Source organism: Arachis ipaensis, chromosome B07 (assembly GCF_000816755.2).
Source record: "Arachis ipaensis cultivar K30076 chromosome B07, Araip1.1, whole genome shotgun sequence".
NCBI classification, from domain to species: Eukaryota; Viridiplantae; Streptophyta; class Magnoliopsida; order Fabales; family Fabaceae; genus Arachis; species Arachis ipaensis.
Genome location: NC_029791.2, coordinates 18,519,860 through 18,523,317, shown reverse-complemented (window position 1 = coordinate 18,523,317; position 3,458 = coordinate 18,519,860). Strand labels below are relative to the sequence as shown.

The 3,458-nt window shown below is 28.9% G+C and overlaps 1 protein-coding gene across 1 annotated transcript; it reads left to right on the top strand.

Annotated features, from left to right (window-relative positions):
- LOC110265008 lies at positions 1,943–2,920 on the top strand. The gene has a single exon (XM_021107728.1). It carries the CDS (start codon positions 2,099–2,101, stop codon positions 2,918–2,920), a length of 822 nt encoding a protein of 273 aa, XP_020963387.1. The 5' UTR covers positions 1,943–2,098.

Below are 3,458 nucleotides of genomic sequence, written 5' to 3'. Positions count from 1 at the left end.
ATTAATTGGTTAGGTTATCAAAATTTAGATTAAATTAAAAATTAAATTTAATTATGATAAACTAATCAATTTCATTCAATAATTATTAAACGTATAATTTATCCTTTATTTCAGAGACAGTTGAAAAGAATTCACCTAATAATTAATCTGAGTATTGATTTTGAAAAAAGTTGATTAATGTAGCTTGAAATTAACTTCTAAAATCTAGTTATATCGACCAATCAAGATAATAGGACACCAATGTATCAGTCTATCATTTGATCTACTCTCTGTTATACTACTACTACTATTAGATGATAAGTTCTATAGACAATATTCTTTAGGCTTTTGTCTTTATATATGTCCAGAAGAGAAGAGCTTGAGAAGGTGCATTAAAGATATTCTGCCTCCAAGTTTTGGAACTCAAGGATGATTTGTCCATGCTTATCTTCAATTAAAAATTAAAAAATAAAATTTGTTATGTTTCTCCTTTGATTATTTGATTTCATGTGTGTGCCTGATATATAAATTTATTTTTTTAAAGTTTTTTTAATGTTCAGGTTGGTGCAATTCTCTAGTGTTTCTGTATGCTTAATTAGGGCACCTACTCCTAATGGTAGTGCCATACCTAAGGACTACTATAAGGCTAAGAAGTTGGTGCAAAGGCTTAAATTGAAGGCGATCAAAATAGATTGTTACTCAAATATAGTTAAGTTTGTATTGAACTTGTTATAAGAGTTGCAGTAGTTATATATATAGAACTTGTGGGGAGGCCTTGACTTTGCTAGTTAATTTTGTTGTTGTTTTAACTGGTTTCTAATTCTCAATCATTACTTGCCTGTTGTCTCTCAAACTGATTTTGGGTAAGTTATATTTTTTATTTCTTTTGTCAAAATTACTTTACAGAAATTAATAAACATAAATTACTTTATATCAAAATTCATTTTATTTCACTAAATTCTAATTCTATTTCGGTTTTAGAGACATGTCATATAGAGAGAGAGATATAAGAAAGTAATAAATAATAACAACAAAAAAACCAATATACATGCATATTAAAGTAAGGAAAAGTATAGGTAGACAATGAAAATATTAAACAATGTGAACAATAGATATATTGGATGTTCATTTCATTAGGTATACGGATGGTTATTTTAATATTAAGATTTAGGTGAGTAATTTAGAAGTGTAGTGTGTTTTTATTTGATTGGTAGTTGTTCATGTTGTTCAAAAAAGTCATTGTTTACCTAGCATTCCCCAGTAAGTAAATCTAACCCTTACGCCACGATGTCCTCTTTATTGCTAGAGTTGGAAGTGAATCAAGTCAGTTCAAGTTCGACTCGTTAATAACTTGATAAGTTAAATTCGTGAGCTGGTGAGTCAAGTTTGAGTTTGAAATTAAGTTCATAAATTAAATAAGCTGAGGTTGACTTTAGATAAGTTCAGCTCGTTAACTCGTGAGCTCGTTTGATTATATATATATTAATACACATATTAATTTATTGATAGATAAATAATATATAAAATTGATTTTTTTAAATATTTTTTAAAATATATAAATTATAATTTATTGATATAGAATTATAGATTATGTTCTTATTATTTGAGCCAACTCATGAGCTTTTAGTGAGTCGAGTTTGAATTTAAAAAATAAATTCGATTGTTAATGAGTCGAGTCGTGAGTCAAGCTCAACTTTTATTAGCCGAGCTTGAGCTTCCAGCCTATTTATTGCTTTCCAAAATTTGATATTTGATACTTTCTGAAATTTGTTGTTTCCTTTTCTGTTAATTCCCAAGCATTTTTTTTGATGGATTAATTCCCAAGCATTTTCCATATCACACATATACCCTTTTGATTTTCTTATGTCTCCTTGAATTTCAAACTCAACTAATTAGCTAAGTATTTATTTGCTATCTGAACTCAACACACCAAAAACAAGTGGCGCAAATCAGATGCCTCTGTTTTTCTTAACGTGGTTTTCCTCTCAATGTTAACATTGTTTATGTTGTGAAAAACGAACGAAAAAAAATCTTTTTAAAAATTACAATTAGCACCTATACATTTATAAGTAACACATAACAATGAACGATCTATATATGTACACATAAAAATTGGCCTATGAGGCCTACCTTATTTCTCTCTCTTTATTTTGTTCACATACTCTTGATGATGTTCACAATTGTCTTTGTTCTGCTCTCATCATTCCCATTTCTTCTTTCTTTGCCACTTCCAAATGATACTGTTGTCTCAGCAAGGTTGTTAGATGCACAACTTCAAAATTTGGGTTTTAACACATTTTCAAGGCCTATAACATCTGGGGTACCCTATGATGCCAAAGTGCCCAAAACCCTAAATGGGGTTAAGGTCTCAGCAATGAGGCTTAGGAGTGATAGTTTGTGGCATAGAGGTGTTCAATTCTACAAAGAATTTGAGATCCCAAAAAGGGTTATTGAGCACCCTTTTGTTGAGAGGCTTGTATTGGTATACCAAAACTTAGGCAATTTGTCTAATAAATATTACCCTTTACATGGTTACACATATTTGGCTCCAGTTTTGGGTCTATTGGCCTATAATGGTACCAATTTGTCTCATTCAATGGTACCTGAATTATTGCACATTAGAGCTTATAAAAATCCAATTTTGATAAAGTTTTCTAATGTCAATTTACCACAATCAGGTTCATTGTCTAAGTGTGTGTACTTTGGTTTAAATGGTTCAGTACAATTTGACAGACTATTACCCAATAATGTATGTTCAAGTTTCCAACAAGGGCATTTTTCAATAGTGGTGGAATCAAAATCAGTTCCCCCATCACCACATGACCCTAACAAGAAGTATGATTTTTGTATACTAATTCCTTGTTTGGTTGGTGGGTTTTTGTTGTTGGTCATATTGGGTGTAGTTGTTGGTGCTGTGAGAAGAGCCAAAGATGAGATATAAAATAAATACAGAAATTGAAAGATATAAAATTTTCTTGCATTTTATCTCAACAAAATCTAGAATAGTTTAAAAATTATATAAAATTTGGGTTTTGGAATACACCATGCGAGTTAGCTTCACGGAAATTGGTTGAGTCTGGACGAATTTTACCAGAAAAATTGAAGTTTTGAATAATGAAAAATTATCTTAAGTGAATGAATTGAATTATAAATTTGGCCAAGTTTTGAGAAATTTTGGTTTAATCTTTTAAAAATAAATTCTTCCAGATTGCACTACTTTTGCCATGTATGATTCAGTTTGCCACCTACTGATTTGTGACTACGAGATCAAGTTAAGGAGCAAAAATTAAAACAAAAATATTTGAGAAATAATAAAAAATCGGCTAAAAAAATATAAAATTACTTTACTTTATATTTTTTAATTATTATTTAAATATTTGAATAATATTATATATAATAAATACATAATTTTTTATATTACTTGTATGAAACATTAAATATTAAGTTAAATAAAATAATTTTAAATTATTATCTTCTTA

Bases quoted from the DNA above. Each gene is read 5' to 3' on its own strand.
- LOC110265008 (XM_021107728.1), top strand. From the start codon at position 2,099: ATGAGGCCTACCTTATTTCTCTCTCTTTATTTTGTTCACATACTCTTG.